Genomic DNA, 17,366 nt, shown 5'->3' with positions numbered 1-17,366 from the left:
ACTGTTTATGACTTTTCCTATATACTTGTATTAAATAGCCTAATGCCGTCTGAAAGGCAGGATCATGAAAATAAAGAAGTGTGACAGAGACAGAATGATTCTTGGTGATAAATCTCTCTCCCGACCCGTGAGGGCGCTGTGTAAAGGGAACAGAGTTTAGAAGGAAGTCGGTAATCTAGAAAAGGGGCGGAGCTACGATACACTAAATCATCGACCCGGAAGGGAAACAATGTGGTAGCCACGGATTGGAGGAGCGGTTGCACTAGTAAACCAAGGGGTCATGATTGATGTTACAAAAGGGGGCGTAGTGAAGTGATCTGTTCCTTGGTATGGTTAAAAGTTGATCCGGAAGAAGAACCTGTATTGTAATAATGAGTGTTTTGTTTGTTTTGTTTATCGTGTTTACCAAACACTTGTTTGTTATTATTAGATGGGTAACACGATCCGGAGCTGTCGCTAAAGGCCAGCACTAAACCCGGACAACACTGCACTTTGTTTCACGATAAACTGTACTAGCACCGCGAACACTAGAGCACGCACTGTGGACTGGTGATTGTGTTTGCATTATGTGTGGGTGTAAAAAGATCGGGACTGTTATAATTTCAGGACCAACCCGTGGATTACAACGAAGCAATACACACCATTGTATTGCTTGTTATCATTATTTACTGTGTTTTGTGTCATCAGACCACTGGATTTACAAATAAAATATCACTGCACCTGGATTATCGTTGTCTGTCTGTTCATTGATCACTGCTGCATTCCTGCACCTGCACACTGGTAACCACTTTGCCACAGGATGTTATACCTAGAACCGCCAAAGCCGACATTTTGACTGCCTTTTACAATAAATGTTTTTATTTTGAATATAACCTACAATATTCTATTTTATTTTTATATACAAGCCTGTTGTTATCTCTACTAGACCTGGCAGCCATCAATTCCTTTGTTTTGTACAAGAAATGCACCGGGGAAAATATCAGTAGGAAAGATTTAATCTTGAAGCTAGCCACAGCACAACCTGGATTCAGTGCTGCACCGAGTGATACATGCAACAGAAAACATGTTGCTTTCGTTTTAAATTAAAAACTACTTTCGTTTTTACAGTTTTGTATGTACATATACCTGTTTACACAATAGTTTCTTTTGAAATGTTTATTTTATTATAGTTTTCATTTTTTTAAGTAGTGCTTTATATGTGGTAAGTCAGAAAATAAACCTTTTTATGTTTAATTGTTCATTTAAATACAGCATTTCAGGTGTGCAGATTTTTAATATGATGTGCTTAAATAAAACTTTTGAGGTGTATCCGATAGTTTGTCTTTCATTTTAATATTGACGGTGTTTTAAAATGTAACCGTCATAATGACTGCCGGCAGAAGTTTCAGGTATGAGTATAACCACGACGCCTCTAGTTTAAGAAAACAAAAATGTTGATGTTAAAAAGCTTTGAATAAACAACTCAAGGGGTCCATTAAGAGCCCCTACAAGCACCTTAGCTGTTTTTTGCTAGTATGACATTAGAAATGGGTTTATCCTGTTACAAAAAAAAGAGTAAGACGTCTCACTGCACACCCTGTCGTTTGATTTTCCTACTCGCACAGGGAGGCATGGGGAGCCCCAGTACAGTAATACTGCCTTTACTGCATTAATAAAAAAAAAATCCTTGAAACAGACATCTTCTAGAAAAGATTGGTCGGTGCTTTGTATATACTGTCACTTTCAATTGAGTTTTTAATGGCTAATTTGTTGCCCCCTGAAAGTTTGAAAAAAAAATTGCAATACAAAATCTCTGAAAAGGAGTCAATATTGTAACCATAGTACATTCTCTCTAGTACTGTATCCACTCGGTGGTAATACTACAGTATACAACAATGTACTGCATTAAACAGCAAACTACTACTGCAAAGTATTTTTATAAGGGTTATTACATTGGATATGAGTGTGTGCATGAATCTGTGTGTGTGTCCGTGTGTCTGCTGTAAGCATCTTTTGCACCAAATATGATCTATAATCTAACATTGTTGTGAGCTCTCAATCAATCAATATTTATTTTATACAGCACCTTTCATAGTGGACCACCATCACAAAGTGCTTAACAAGATAGTGAGGAACAATGCATAATACATTAAATACAGTGAAATACAGGGCATAGTACATTAAATACAAACAGTAAAAAAAAAAAAAAAAACATTGTTGTGAGCTCTATACATTTATATAAATGATATTGGTTGCAGTTACAAACTTTGGCTTTGTTTCTGTCAACCTTACTGCTTTTATTTTCTTAAAGGTATAATAACCAACGCTTGCTTTATTATTATAGCAAAACTGATTTTTCTGTTAATCTTTTTATTTTTTCAGGCTCTACGATATTTTCATTTTTGCTCAGGAAGAAGACAGTTTGTAAAAGATCAACTGCAAAAATAAAAAAGGGACTTGTAAGATGTTATGCTAACGAGAAGTAAGAAAATGTTTCTAAGGTATTACTTTTTAAGAAGGGGTTACTTTCCAAACTACACAGAAAGCTTAATTTTTGTAACTTTTAAGTTCTAGAATGTGCCTATGAAAACAGAGTTTGTTAAAAAAAGTGTGTTCTTTATCATTTTACCTGTACACCATGAAGAACTGGTGTGAAGACCAGCCTTAACACCTAATCCTTTAAAGGGTTAACATATTCAACCAAAAGCAGTGCATTTACAGAAATAATTGTTAGGGATTATATACTGTAAGGACAACAGCACAGCGGTTCAATCAATTACAAATAGAAACATAAATTAATAGAAGGAATTTATATGTATCATGATGATTCAAGTTCAGAGCTTAATGAACTTGATTGTGAATCTGTCATTTTTAATTGAAATCAGTGACTCTTTTGTTTTTCCCCGCCACCTTCCAGAATTCCACTGTCCTTCATCACATACCGACTCCCCCTTGCTTTCTGCTGACTGTCATGGCCAATAACACCACGTTACCCAAAATATTATAATTCCGTTAACACAGGAATATTTGACTGCTAATTCAAATCACATCCACTGACTCGACCAGCCTACATGACTCAAACACAACAGTAAAGTCTGACTCTTCCCAGAGCATTCAGATCTTCCCAAGATGCATTACCTGCTGCTTCTTTTGGTAGGTAAGGATTAACAAACTTCTCTACAATCAAACTTCGCCAAAGACTTCCACTTCTGAGTGCTTTTCACTATCAATAATGAACAAGATGAATCTTTTATAAAGCATGCAAGCATGGAGAACTGTTACCAAATGTTTAAACTGCGTACACCAACTGACAAAAGACTGTAGAGTCAACCTCAGATAAAAGGACATCTGTTACAATCACATGCCTCATAACAACACGCACGACAAGCTCTTCAGAAAATGCAGGCAATCTGGTTTCATCTCAAGGTTTCATTTTAAAGTCATTTTTGCTTTACTATATCAACAGGGTAGCTAAACATGTTACACATGCCACTGGTGCTGCTGTTGTGGGAAAAGAAGGATTCATTGGAGCATTCCATTGAGGAAAACAAGCGGGTAACATGGTTCTAGAACTAATCATGACAATATAAAAAAAAATGACTGTACTCCAGTAACATGTATGGCCATGGGCTACAGCACCGCTATGGCCTGTAACTACGATGACAGTCCTAGAATGTTGTTGCTTGTTGTCTGGCATCTCAGCCTCTATGTTTCACTGCTCTGTGGTAACAGTTCTTTATTGAAGGCCATGTGATCTACATTTAAGGCCAAGGCTACATTTAACTTCCAATAATATCGGTATGCTATCTATTTCTTGCAGCATTCATGGTACAGAGTTATATAATTCAACAAATCTCACTGTCAGAATTGTTCAGGGAGAGGTCACAACCTTTGGCTGCTCTGCACAGTAGGAGGTAGATTTTTGTAATGGGCAGCCCCCGATATGGCCCCCCTGTGCGTACAGCCTTGCTCAATAGAGATCACTGCTTATCACTGACAAAAGACAACACCACTGCACCAGCACCACAAGCCCCATATAAGGGAGGGCCTGCTGCGGGTGAGTCAAATTGAACCCCAGCAGGCAAGCTGGCTCTACTTTCAAATTATGGCTGTTTGTTTATGTTATTTTTTACTTGCTCCAATTAATTTGTTCCCAGTATCTCCTCAATATTAAGTACACTTTGAAAAAACACGTTCAGACCATTTTAGTTACTACCATTGGAAACAAATAGGGCAGAATTATAATAACATGTATATGTTGTAAGGTGACAAACATATCTGTAAGGTACTGGACATGGCATTAATTAAACTATATATATATATATATATATTATATATATATATATATATTTTTTTTTTTCTTAAATACACTGTGTCCCATTTTCTGAAATTCCAATGTAAATTCTAATTGGTTTCCCTTCATTATTGGTCCATATATATATATATATATATATATATATATATATATATATATATATATAAACAGGCTTTTAAAATCAATCTATAAATTCAGAACTTTTTTTCTAGTTTAGTTAGTGCAAGCTACAAAATCGTGCTACAATTATCACTCCACTTTATATAGATAATACACAAAATAAAACTGGATTTTTTTTTTCATCAGTTTTAGCATTTAAATGTACTTGAACTAAAGCAATTTTTGTATAAATATATATTTTACAAACAAACCTTTTTCTCTAAAGACATGTCATTATATCAGATTTAAATATATTTGTTCACTGTATTTTTGTTTCGTCACTGTACTTTTTTATATCAAAGATAAATTAACATTTACTGACATGCAAAACAAATTGTCATTATCGTTTTACTGTAGTATTGAATCTGTGTGTTGTGTATTGATGTATGCGTGTATATACTGTATATCAAACATGTTTAAATAACTTGATATACTGGAAATTATATTGTATAAAAAACAACTGCAAAAAAATATACTAAACAAAAGGGTATAGAACACATTTCAAAAGTGAATCATTTTCATTAAACACCTTAAATCAGATTAAAAATAAACACATTTACGAACACCAGACTGTTATTTATCCTTGTATTTCAGAGCTTCGTTTTTTGGAAGGTTTTGTGATTGGCTAATTACAAAATTCCACATCATGTGAAACCTGTAACTGCTACATATATTGATCGGTCACATTCTCTATCAATCTGATTCAAAGAAAATGTCAAGATATAAATATATATAGTGAGTATCTATATTGACAGATGCAGATAAAGATACGAAATTCATGTAATATGCCATTCCTGTTTTGATTTGAATAAACGGTGAAGAAACTAAAAGTGCAGCAGCCTGGTCACTGCATTAGCAAATCTGCTGAAAAGGACACAGCTGAACATCAAAACAGCTGCATCAAAAGATCGGCAGATTATAAACTCTGCAATACCAAAAATCAGGTCACTCTGCAGGTTCCAGCTTTACTGACTAACTCACAGAATTAAGATTAAAAAAAAGAAAACGCACCCAGCTGCATTCAAACCCTTTCACTGTATCTACAGGAAATAACATGCAGTATAATGTTCTGTAAACCTCTTCTCCTTATGGATTTGTTTCTATATTTTCATTTTTTTTATTTTCAAATGACAGTTCCAAATGCAACGGGATAGTTAGAAGTTATAAGAGAAAGGCATGTTAGTGCAAGTTGTACGTTTAACATTACTGTCAAACGAGTAAAATAACAAGGCAACATTGCGATGTCTTTTTTTAATTGTTAAATTGTAAATGCATATTATATATATATATATATATATATATATATATATATATATATATATATATATATGCATTTCAATTGGGTGATGTAGTGGATCACACAGCAACTGTTTTTAAATTATGCTACTGTAGTAAACACATGTATGATTTTTTTATTTTTTTTTAATTCAGATACACGACTGACAGATCTGATTAATATTAAGAGCTCGTACTACAAATTTCCAGGTAAACTCAAAAAGAGAAGTAAAATATTACTATAAATGACCAACAACTGAATTAATACTGCACATATACTTTCTATTATTGCTACTGCGTGTGATGTTTAATAATGTTATCTTTTTTTGTTTTATGCAAACAGTAGCCATGAAAAATAGAAAGAAAACAACTGAACCAAAATGGGTAAGAAAGTATTAGAAAAATGTTCACGTACTACATCCCCTTTTGCCTAAAGTACATTATAAACTGAGAATACACTATTATTACAATTTCTCCCTTCTTTTACACTGAAATCAAACAGATCAAGTGATGGGCAGTATCACTGAAATGTATTATTCCATCTTTAATTGAGTTTGGAAATTCATGTTCTCAGCTAAAAATGAACTTGACAATACCCTCAATAGTTGACATTTACAATAATTTCGTGTAATTGAATTAAACAAAAAATACAGCAATCACCCTGCATTATTTTGATTTTAATACATGATGAAGAATCTAAAAGCGCAGCAGCGCGGTCATTGCATTAGCAAATCCAGTGAAAAGCACACATCTAAACATCAACTTAAATTGCATCAAACGGGTCACAGAATATAAATACTGCAATGCAAACAGTCTGGTAAGGCTGCAGGTAATATCTTGTCAGACTAATCAGAAGTCTGTGGGGAACATTAAAAAAAGCAGCACATCTGCAAGACTAAAAAAAAAATCCCAGATTCTGATCAATTCAAGAATTTGAGGTACTCACTTATAATAATTTGTTGATCGGTTCTCTACTGTCCATAAGTACCTACGGTGTACATACAGGCTCCACCACTGTATGCATCTTGAGTGTGAAAACATATTTGATAAGGTACAAGTTTATATAACTGGAATTTCATTTCTGTTGTACAACCCAATGGACAAAGCTTTCGTAACAGAAGGAAAACTGCCTATTATTCAGTTTGAGAGGGACTGTCAGAGTGACTGTAATATTGGGCTGTGTGACAGGGTAGCCTCACGGCCCAGGCTGTTACCGACAGGAAAGAGACCCAGAGACAGAAATCTGCCGTTTAAGTGCTGGTGCGCACGTTTATTTAACAAAACAAACACAAAAACAGGAACAAAATAAACACGGCACGAGGGCCAAAATAAAAGGTTTAAACAAAATAATAACTATGTGTAGACTGGGCATTAGCCTTCACTACTACGTTGAAAATCAATACAAAAAACACAGCACAAACATCCACCCAAACTCCTTCAACAATCAAAGGATTTCTGGTTCCTTTTATACATGTGGCCACTCCCCAATTAGCACCAACTACTACACTTGTGATTGCTGGCAGGGACAGATTTAACCCCATCCCTGCCAATCTTACATTCCCCCCCACACACGCTATTTACAGAAGCAGGGCTCCTGCCCTGCCACAGGCTGGTAATAAAGACAGTTTAGTGTACTTGGTAGTAAATCACTCTTTTTCTAACAGGAACACATAATATGTAAATATCCAAACAAAATATCTGCATGTCATTAAATATTGTAGATATGCTTTTTAAATACTTATTATTAGCATTAATCTACTAAAAATGAATGGTTATGTTGTTAATTGTTTGTTTGTTTTACATTTAAAAAAGTATTAGACTGCTGTACTACAGTACATTAATTAACTCCTGTATCTCATTTGTCTTTATATTAAGCAATGTCTCATTTTAAGAATTAAATGAACCAATACGGTATTACAGACCTACATAGAAGGTGAAAATCTAGAGGAACAATTGCAGAACCACTGAAGGAAAAAATAGTGGTCTGTATAATTAATAACCCAGAGAAACACCTCTTGAAAATCAATTAAGATTGGTGACAGAAGTCAAATCCCTCCCCCACTCCCTGTTCTAGCGCCCCCCACAACCTCTGTCCGTGGAAGTGAAAGCTCAGAGGGTCCCTTAACTTAATCCTGTTATCAGCAGCCTTTGCAGTTTCAGGAGCCTTACAGATTAACACAGCAAACATTATCGAATTTACAACCAGCCGCCAGGACATCTGCCCTACTTTTAGCAGTTAATGTAAAAGGAACTAATCTGGTTAAGAGCGGAGGGCCGTTTCACAAATCTGCACGCCAATGACTGTCATGTCTCTTCTGGAGAGCAGAAGCTGAATTAAGCTGTCAGCTTTCTTCTTACTGCTTGTTAAGGCTAACAAGCCCATTCATACACAGTACTAATGAGGTACTCAGGCTAAAGAAAGTAACCCAAACCAGGAGACGAAGAACAACAGTGCTGGGCTCAGCTGTACCCTGATCTTTTACAGGATAACAGGCTCTATCCCTATTCATGTATTGTAGAATTAATGGACATAGGATGAATCTACATGATACTGTACTTTCGAAGTGGTGCAAAAAGCATTGATGTTTTAATACATTTAAAAAATAAACTAAAACCACATCAAGATTCTGGTTTTGTTTCTGCATGTTATTGTTGCCTTCACATTAATTACCAGTGGGCAGTCTTTGTTTTGTCTCCATACCCCAAATAATTACACAAATCAACCTTCTGATGTGAGCTGCCCATTACCCTTTGCTTGGTGTACCAGAAGAGACACAGATGAACGCAGTCCTTCCCATATCCACCCTAATATATTTACAGTATTTGAGAGACATCTGTTTTTCAGTTTTTACATACATTTACATATTATGTATGAATTACCCCACCGCTTGTATTTGATTGGTATTCATCAGATTCTGTTTGACAATATGCCTTGAAAACATAAATCGCACACAAAGAAAAGGCAAACGTATGAGAATAAATTAAACTTTGGTATGCAAAGCTCAGAAACCATCCCACATTCCTGGCATAATTCTTTCCTGTACTGCCTCCAACGATTAGAAATTGTTAAGTCCCAAAATAGGCTCCAGACAGTACCCTGTATTCCTCTCAATTATTTTCTTTGCTGAGCACATGGATGGCCCCTACAGTATACGGGCCGATATAATTCTGGAGAACAAACTGACTGCAAGTCATCACTGCATGGATCATGCTGGTCTGCTGAAGAACGCAGCTAATCTGAAAATGTTTCAAGTGTAGCTCCCAAGTTAAGCCAGACCTTGTCTACTCGGAGAAAGTTGCTAAGCAGAGCATTAATACAATTAAGTAGATTGTTAGTCTTGTCTGACAAGACATGTTAAAAATATGCTCAAATAGTGGAAGGGGGTCTAGTTGTCAGCTGGAGAAGCCGTAATGAAATGTTTCCTCACAGGGAGTGCGTACTTCTGCTGAGGTGGCTGAATTTGAATTTGAATTCTTTAAGAGGAAGAAGACTGAACTATTGTAAGAAAGTGTCCTTAATTAGGTGGTTCTACTGAATTGTTTATCTGAACAATGACTATTAAGTGAAGATGCTGTCATATTGTGCTGTGACCTGTCAAGCTGTGAGGCAAGTAAACTGCAGAAACAAGCCTGAGGACTGCAGCTGACATGTTTTTTTTGTCTCATTGGAATTTCTACAATTTTAAAAATACACTCCAACCTCATTACAAAACTGCCCCTAGTTGGCAAGCAGTCTACATGTTATATAATAAGGGTGACTTTAATAGGATTTAATATATTCAGGAGCCGTAACGATGTTAGATTTGAGCAAGAGTAAAAATAAAAATACACCACCCACTCAATATATCGCGAGTGTCAGGGTCCCAATATATATCCGCTATACAGAGGGCCGCGATATAGCGACACACCCAAAGAAAAACAAATAGGCTAACAAATACTGTACAAACATTCCCTCGTTTTATCAGGAGCGTCAGGGTCCAATATAAATTCTCTACGCAACCCGCTTTTTCTCATTTTTCGTATAAAAAGCAGCACACCGTTTTAATTCATACTGCGGAGGGCAATTGCTTCTCATCAACTTAAGTCTCCAATAATTAATTTCATGAGTCATCCTCTCCTTTCTCAAATGCACAAACCCGCTACATTGAAAGAATCCATTCCCAACATAGGAGGCTTGTTGCTAGGGAGCTGACGTCACTGCCCTGTGATTTTTGTTAGTGCATTGCTGCTGTTACAAGTGAACACCTCGCTGGCTAACATAAAACCGCTTCAGCAAGTAGATATTTAATTTGCTTTGTGTTATTGTGCAATGCGTGTGTATATGGTACAGTGCTATGTTAATGCTTTGTTTTTAATTGTTTCGTATATTTTTGTTTGTGATGTGCAGTACGAAATAAAACGAACAGTACTTCTAAGTGAAATTGCCTGTGTATATTTCAGCTAAGGCATGTGCAGTTAGACTGTAAAAATGGGGAGCCAACTTCAGGACCGCGATATAGCTGAATCTGCAGTATAGCGAGGGGCGATATAACGAGGGGTGGGTGTAATAAAAAAAAAACATATATATACAGTGCCTATAGAAAGTCTACACCCCCTTGAACTTTTTTCACATTTTGTTGTGTCAGTGCCTCAGAGTCTCATGCATTTAAATGAGGATTTAAATGAGGATTTTTTTTCCACTTATCTACACACCATACTCCACACTGTTAAGGGGAAAAAAGTTTTTATTGAGAAAAAAATTATATATTAAAAATACAAAAAACTGAAAGATCATAATTGGGTAAGTCTCCACCACCCTGAGTTAATACTTGGTGGAAGCACATTTGGCAGCAAGTACAGCTGTGAGTCTGTTGGGATAGGTCTCTACCAACTTTGCACACCTAGATTTGGCAATATTTGACCATTCTTCTTTACAAAACTGTTCAAGCTCTGTCAAGTTCCTTGGGGAGCGTTGATGGACAGCAATCTTCAAGTCATGCCACACATTTTCGATTGGATTTAGGTCAGGCCTCTGACTGGGCCACTCACTCCAGTCACTCCAGTGTAGCTTTGGCTGTGTGCTTTGGGTCGTTGTCATACTGAAAGGTGAACTTTCATCCCAGTTTCAGCTTTCTTGCAGAAGGCAACAGGTTTTCCTCAAGGACTTCCTGTACTTTGCTCCATTCATTTTCCCTTCTATCCTGACAAGTGCCCCAGTCCCTGCCGATGAGAAACATCCCCATAACATGATGCTGCCACCACCATGCTTCACAGTAGGGGTGGTGTTCTTTGGGTGATGCGTTGTGTTGGATTTGCACCAAACATAACGCTTTGCATTTAGGCCAAAAAGTTCAATTTTAGTTTCGTCAGACCACAAAACTTTTTGCCACATGGCTACAGAGTGTTTTTTTGCAAACTTCAAACGGGATTCAAGGTGGGCTTTCTGAGTAATGGCTTCCTTCTTGCCAACCTACCATACAGGCCAGATTTGTGTAGTGCTTGGGATATTGTTGTCACATGCACACTTTGACCAGTCATGGCCATAAAAGCCTGTAGCTCTTGCAAAGTTGCCATTGGCCTCTTGGTAGCCTCTCTGATCAGTCTCCTTCTTGCTCGGTCATCCAGTTTGGAGGGACGGCCTGATCTAGGCAGGGTCTTGGTGGTGCCATACACCTTCCACTTCTTAATAATAGTCTTGACCGTGCTCCAAGGGATATTCAAGGCCTTTGATATTTTTTTATACCCATCCCCTGATCTTTGCCTTTCAACAACTTTGTCCCGGAGTTCTTTTGAAAGCGCCTTGGTGCTCATGGTTGAGTTTTTGCTTTGAAATACGCTACCCAGCAGAGGGAACCTACAGGAACTGCTAAATTTATCCTGAAATCATGTGAATCTCTACAATTTAACACAGGTGGAGGCCACTTAACTTATTTGTGTGTTATTTTGAAGGCAATTGGTTACACCTGAGCTAATTTAGGATTGCTATTACAAGGGGGATGGACATTTATCCAACCAAACTATTTCAGTTTTTATTTTTAATTAATTTTCTACAAATTTCTAGAATATTTTTTTCACTTGGAAGTTGTGGGGTAGGATGTGTAGATAAATGAAAAAAAAATGTTTTAATGCATTTTAATTCCAGGCTATAAGGCAACAAAAGGTGAACATTTTGAAAGAGGGTGTAGACTTTCTATAGGCACTGTATATATATGGTGTTATGTGTTTAGTGCTGATTAGTCTTTAAATTGCTTGCAAATATTTTCAAAAAACTTTGTACCTGTCAACTTTTACATAAAGAAAAAAATTAATAAAAAGATTTGTAATTGTAGTTGTTCTAGTCATTGTTATTAACAAATCAACAACAAGTCTTTCATTAAACATTTACATATTTTCTGACAAATAATAATCATAATTCCAACAAAAACAAATATATTAGAACAACATATGTGCAATTTTCATGAATCTATATTGTGTTGTATTTGCCAGGCCTGTGCAGATTGCACCTGAGCTTTCCTCTAAGCCTTATTAAGAGGATGGAGTGCACACAGGCTGATTTATGCAACCGAGAAAACAAACATTTAGATCCCTAGATGCTGAAGAGTGATTTAGCTGCAAAGAACAGACATGAATGGAAATTTTAATCCATCTCGAGAAGGTGCTGTTCTTTGTGCTTCTAATCTGAGCTCTGATTTAATACACTCTAGAAGCCTAAAGTCCTCTGAAAAGCAAACATGTAGCATCCTGGTGGTGGCGATGACACACAGTTACAATCTCTGCTTTAAAACAAGTTGCTCAAAATAACGTAGCACACTATGTCAAGCCGCCAAAAGCACCCTCAAAGCATACAGAACTAAAATACAAGCAAGCATGACCATTTCTCAGAGGAACTAGGATCACACAGCTTAAACTTGATGTGTCAATAGCTGTATCGTTAATTCCACTGGTACAAGGCAAAGGGACACAAGTAGCATGAGTTTTTTTTTTTTTTTTTATAATTTTTGCAAACCTCAGTGTTAAGATTTACATTGCTGATACACAAACCCACTTCTAAAATACATGCTCTCACCTTTTGTTTGAGTGTGGAGTCACTGTGGGTTAATGTATGGTAATGCATCATTCATAAACTACCTTGTTAGTACAGTGCGCAGACTGCTGCTTTGTAAAACAATACAGAATCCTGCTGAGTATACCAGCAGGTTCTGATAAGAGGCTATTCAAAATAGTTTGAGACTTAACAAGGGCTGCTTCCTCAGCGACCACCTTCTCTACCTGCTGTCCCCAGCCGCTCCCTGGAAACTTGGCGGCAGATGTTGCCGCGTTAAGTTGGCTCTGAAGTGGCTCTCCCGTTCCCCCGTCTCCCCCAACAACACAGTCAAACTACATTAGATCTCTTTATTTGTGCCTCAGGCAAGTTCGGGAGTGCAGCTGTGTCCACCCCCGCTCTACCTTTGGTGTTGAAGCCCCTCAGGCGGCAAATGTGAGACCAAAACTGTTCTGCCACTCTAAACTACATCTGCTGACAATCCAGCAGTCTCGCTGCGGGCTGGTGGGGACCCCGGGTCTCTGCTCAGAACAGATGTCTCCAACAACCTGCTTCTTTACACCTGTATGAGCTCTTGTAACCTCACAGATTCTGCACTGAAAAATTCATGACCCTCGGGGGTTCCTGTCCGCCATCAAAGCCTCTTTGCTCGACCGTGTGTGGCTCTCAAACTGGGCCACACTGCATTAGCTGCTGGCACTGAAAGAGACTCTTCCAGCTTTGATAATTCATGCCTGAACTTCAATTACTTGATAAAAGGACTTGAAAGTCTGCGATTGAGTTCTCTCCTAAATTAGGTACTCTGGCCCTTTGGGGTCCTGGAAAGCATTTCCCTGACTGAAAAACCAGCCAGCCTGACAGTGGTCCCCGGTCTCCTGTCTCCTGATAACATGCACTGACACGTTTCCCAACTCGAGAAAAGGTGAAAAGGTCACAATACTACTATACTAAGTACAATATTACAGAATGTTATTAAGTCATGGTGAACTTTTGTTAAACCAAAGCGATAGTCTCGTTATTCTGTCTTTCATAAGCCACTTACCCAAACAAAATCCTAGTACCGGTACTAAATATGATGACACAATTAACATTCCCTCGGTGGGGATTTTGCTGTTCATCAGTTTTTTCTTAGAGCTATTTCCTGCCCTTGTTCTCTGGTACTGTAAGACAGCATAAGACACTGTTTTGGAAAAAAGATGAAAACCAACCAAAACAATGCAACACTTCCCCTGTATGAGCACCAGCTGCACGCTTTCAAAGATCCTACTTCGGATTTCCGTTTCTAATAGTTACAAGCATGATTGGGGATTTCCTGTTTTTCCGTCAAACTGTTAGTATTTTAATTACGCAGCAGAGAACTGGATATGAAAGTCTTAATGCTGTCCCCACTGCTATATTTTGGATTCTTAAAGAATCCTCAGGATTGTACGGCACACAACTTTGATGTTATTAACAACTGTTAACATGTGACTTTCTGCATGTGTGCATAGTTTATTTGTATTTTTTTTTTTTATTTATTTTAAAAGGATGTCCTGCCTGCTATAACATCCCTGCTATCAGATCTTGTAATTGATATTGGCATTGGGCTGCAATGCAAATGGATATAGATCTGTCTTACGTCAGTGATTTATAAATAACCAAAATACAGATCTTTGTTTTGATCCTCACTGTGTTTTTCCACTTGAATCTCTAAACATTACATTTTTAGACTGCATATTAATAAAAAAAAAACCCATGCACAAGTCTACAGTAAAGCCAAGGGGGCTACAGCTTTAAAAACCTTAGCCAGACTCCCTTGAGAACACCCAGATTTCCAGCACCGTAATTGGTCATGGCTGTCACATGCCGCTGCGATAGTCACCAGCCAAAAATCACATGACCTTATTGGGTAATATAATTAGCTTGATGTAGGACTGTATTTCCTGGAAGCCTGATACATGAAAAAGAAAAGAAAAGCTGCTTGGCTGATCACAGATCTCACCTCAAGCAGGCAAACGCATACAGTATTTTAACTTTAACACATGTTAAAAGTGGCTGCTTATGAAAAGTCCAGACAAAAAAAATAAAAATAAATAGTTTGCTTATTGTTCAGTTACAAATTATGCCGATTTATGGGTAAGCATTTGAAAAAAAAAAAAAAAAAAAATCGAAACTTTTTAGCACTTGCAAGTGAATTTCCGTTACAATCTGGTAATGGGGAAGTGGTGGAAATCCCCAACATAATCTCTCAATTTGAAGTGGCTCTTCACTCAAACACCACTGAAATGAACCACCTTGCAGATAAAAACACTCCAATGTTTTAAATAAAAAATATGAAACCTAGCCAGTTTTGAAGCACTCACACTTCTATTACGAGACATATTCACATACGTTAGCTGATATTACAAACATCTTGGTTTTACTGATAACTGAATCTAGGAAATACAGATGACGAATTCTTGGCTTTGAAACAGATAAAGTGATAAGGTGGTGGCTATACATGTTTATGGACCAATTTGCATTTAAAAGTCAATTGAGTCATTTTTGTTATATTTCAGAAATCAAACTAGATTCTATGTATAAAAAACTATTTTGTGCCACCTTAAACCAAACTTGATCAAAATTATTATTTTTTAGTCATCAGATCTTGTTTGCATGTGTTTCTCAAATCCCCTGATACTTCCAGTTGTACCGACTGCAATCTTTAGGCTCTTCTTAAAGGCAGGGGACAAATTTAGCAATGTAAATGTGTTAAACTTTTTGGGTTTTATTTTCCAAACCGCTACCTCCCTTTAAATGTTAATTAGTCATTTTTACGCCGTCTCCGCATCCTAATAAAGAAAAAGCTATTCACTACAAATGGGTTTAAGATTTGCTACAAATCAAGGATGGACTTGCTATCAGTGTGCACCATACTGGATATTTCATGCTGAAAATAAAATCTATCAGGACAACTATTTTAAATCAGTGAAAGCACAACGATAAACCAGGCAAATGAAATGCAATTAGAATCAGCGATGGGCAATTAACGTAATTGGTCACGTCTGTTTGAAATAAAAATAAGGCTAAACAGAATCAGGCTCAGTGGAGATATGAAGGTAAAAACAAGTGACACTGTTTTGTAATTAACGGCTTTTTTCTGAGTTTAATTAGGAAACAGAATCTGCTCAAAGTTTAAAGGGATGTCATGTGATCATAAATAAAACTTGAAAACTTCAAGCCCTAACTACAGACATTATATTGAAGTGTAGTGTAAAAATATTGGCATTGTAATGCATGAACAATAAAGGGTATGTAAACAATGTAAAAAATAAAAAAGCTCACTACCCTATTCAATAAAGAACAGCTCTTGATTATCTTGAAACGCATTTAAATTAAAGAATCTTTAGCAAAATAAATACAATTTGTTATTAAGATTACACCTGTCGCATTTTATTTTGCATTTACATGATAAAGACCCCTTCACGTCACCAGTTTGTGCCACAACATACAGAACATTATTATTATTATTTTTTTTTTATTAACGTACCTGTTATTTGGATAGCTCTAATATGAGACCTACATTGCACTTTGCAACTGCAGAGTAGAAGCAACACAGGAAATGGTTTTAAAACCTCAAGATACCTCAGAAACCTTGTAATAGCAGATCCATTTTCTTATAAATGTGTGGTTAGCTGTTAACTCTGCTCTGCTCTTGTTTTGTGTTATGCCTCAAACCTCACTTGGACCATACCTGATCACCCGTCTGTGGGCGCATTAAAGAAACTCTGTCATACTGCCTCCGCAACAAGGCCCACAAAGCATCCAGACGACCCTGAAGGATGAGGAACAGCAGTTAGTTAGGGTAGCAAGATGAAGCATGAGTTAAGCCACAACCTGCAAACGTAAATATATTGATTGTTTCTTATGTGAACAATATAAATAAAGATAACAATGAGTTGAAATGGGTTAAAACAGTTGAAGAAAGAATTATATTCATCGCATTATGCATCATTAACCCTTTAAGCACCGGGATTGTGTTAACACGATCATACTGAAGTGGGCTTCTAGGACTGCGATTGTGTAAACACGATAAAAAAAAAGCACTTTGTTTTGATGACTTACAGGGCCACCGTACTTTGCAGTACAGGCTTGAAACACATATCAATGGCTAGGGGAGGGACTGACGTTCACTTCCTGATAGTTTTTTCTTTTTTTTTTCGTGTGACGTCACTGAGAGGGGCATTTAGTGTCTAACGGGCGAAGACTGTTTACAGCAGCCAGGAAGAGACAACAGCACAAACAAAACATCACAGAAACTTGTTTAGAGCTAATAAAAAAGGGGAAACATTGTAAATCTGATGCATTTTATTTATTATATTAGAACATTTATTCTGTCTCATGTGTTTTAATATATATGTTTTTACAACATTTATAAATATCAAGAAACGAGTGGATATAAGCATATACTATTTAATTGAACTAAATGTATCAGGTAGGTTTTTTTTTTTCCTTATTACTGATCATAATGAAATGAGTAACTATTATTTTATTTATAAATATTTATTTTGAGAAAATAAAATCGAGAGTAGTGCCATTATTGCTTATAAAGACCCTGAGAATAAACGTGTATTATGTCATTACAATCACTCGAAACAA

At 36.7% G+C, this 17,366-nt stretch overlaps 1 protein-coding gene across 2 annotated transcripts in view; it reads right to left on the bottom strand.

Annotated features, from left to right (window-relative positions):
- The window catches only part of LOC131702000 (anthrax toxin receptor 2-like), an 82,050-nt gene that overhangs the window by 22,873 nt on the left and 41,811 nt on the right, over window positions 1-17,366 (bottom strand). For both annotated transcript variants that reach the window (XM_059003337.1, XM_059003290.1), the window contains exon 16: window positions 16,462-16,542. In XM_059003337.1, coding sequence (XP_058859320.1) covers window positions 16,462-16,542 — 81 coding nt within the window. The remainder of the gene's footprint in view (window positions 1-16,461; window positions 16,543-17,366) is intronic.

This window comes from Acipenser ruthenus, chromosome 1 (genome assembly GCF_902713425.1).
Source record: "Acipenser ruthenus chromosome 1, fAciRut3.2 maternal haplotype, whole genome shotgun sequence".
Classification (NCBI taxonomy): domain Eukaryota; kingdom Metazoa; phylum Chordata; class Actinopteri; order Acipenseriformes; family Acipenseridae; genus Acipenser; species Acipenser ruthenus.
Note: the sequence above shows the minus strand (reverse complement) of the source record. Positions and strands in the feature narration are given on the sequence as shown.